General features: G+C 38.8%; 1 protein-coding gene across 1 annotated transcript; it reads right to left on the reverse strand.

The window, feature by feature from the left end:
• Positions 1-5: 5 nt before the first annotated feature.
• On the reverse strand, positions 6-1158 carry LOC111786808 (cellulose synthase-like protein G3; the record flags this gene model as incomplete). The annotated part of the gene is made up of 2 exons (XM_023667030.1): positions 378-1158; positions 6-302 (listed from the first exon to the last, which is right to left on the reverse strand). Coding segments are annotated over exons 1-2 (858 nt in total), but the record flags the coding sequence as incomplete, so codon positions are not given.
• Positions 1159-1599: the final 441 nt, after the last annotated feature.

The following is a 1599-nucleotide window of genomic DNA, read 5'->3' on the forward strand; positions in this document are numbered from 1 at the left end:
AAGCCATAAACCGTAACCGGAATGGACCATAAGGGCCAGAATGCATAATGGGCATACGACAGGCCCATCAAAAGGCCCATGGACCTTACACCGAATGTAATTGGGCTGTACTTTGAGAAACCAACTTCCAGAAGCCCAACAGCCCATCTCTTGACTTGATTCAGCACGTCGGGGAGGCTGATGGGGACATCGCCATAGAAAGCCGCCCTGTTTGGGTTACAGAATACACTATTCCACCCCTCGGAATGGAATCGAAAGCCCGAGAAATAGTCCTCGACTAGAGACCCGTATTTAAACCCCAGCTGCGACACGACCAAATAAAAGTTTGAAACAAAAATAAGAAAAGTATTTGGTGGTTTGAATTTGCGCCGCCATACCTTGTAACCCCACTGGGTGTTGGTCTCGTAATCGCAGCCCGCAACTCGATGGGCCAATTCCAAGATTTTTGGAGATTTAATGGGCTTTCCGACAACATGATTTGGGCTAAGTTGGGAGAGTTCAGGTGATTGGAATGAAGATGGGCCTCCAAAGAAAATCCTTCGGACAAAAAAGCAGCCGGTGCCGACGTAATTTGCGCCTAATACCCCATCCATTCCGATTGAATTGATAATGAATAAGCGCTTTAACTCGCCGGCATAGATGTCATTTTTGCTAACTCCATTAAAACGTTGAGGGAACTGAACGTAGCCACAGGTGGTTGCAAGTTTTGGGTCGAGGAAGTAACATAAGACTCGAAGAGGTGTTTGTGGGTCGTTGGAATAGTTGTCACAGTCCAAAGTTAGAATAATTGGTGCATTGGTCATTGTAGCTGATACTCGCAGCTGTTGCGATAGATACACAATAAAGAAGAGTGGAGAAAGACTATGAATCTGATGTAAGAAAACTGTAATAACCAAAAATAAAGACACGGGAAATTGTCCCATGTTGCTTACGTTCATAAGCGAGGTCGACCTCTACTATAAAATAGAGGCCTCTGACTTCATTTTATCATCCCACTTTAACCGTTAAAAGTCTAGATAATACATTTTCTGACTGCTTTAAGCCAGCATTTTAGTTGATTTGAGTTTAATACCCTCATACCCTTTACCCTTAGTTTCAATAAAGCATTTAAGATTTGTATTATTGCTTTTGAGGTAATTTAATTTTTTGGAATTAAGTTTAAATTATTTATTATTTATGCATAATTAGGATAAGTTATGTTAAACTATTTTATTCAAAATTAGTATTAGCGGATTTAAATTATTAAGGTTTAGTTTAAATTATTTTATGCAAAATTGGGCGAGCTAATTCTCACATTAAAATTCTAATTGATCATTGTGAGGCTCCTTATGTAGAACGTCAACTAAGGCCAACCAAGTAAGTGATCTTACTATTTGCTCAGTTGAAAGATTTGCCTTACGTATGACGACACGTTCCCAATGACCCTTGCATGTGTTATTTATGCTTTATATTATATGATGACGAGATTATGATATATGATGATGTGACTATGTTATATGAAAATGCTACATGACGTTATATGATGTTATACGACGATGTTATATGATGACAATGTATGATAACATGATGTAAGATGTATGATGATGAGATGACTTAATA

The sequence above is a fragment of the Cucurbita pepo genome, unplaced genomic scaffold (assembly GCF_002806865.2).
Source record: "Cucurbita pepo subsp. pepo cultivar mu-cu-16 unplaced genomic scaffold, ASM280686v2 Cp4.1_scaffold002868, whole genome shotgun sequence".
Classification (NCBI taxonomy): domain Eukaryota; kingdom Viridiplantae; phylum Streptophyta; class Magnoliopsida; order Cucurbitales; family Cucurbitaceae; genus Cucurbita; species Cucurbita pepo.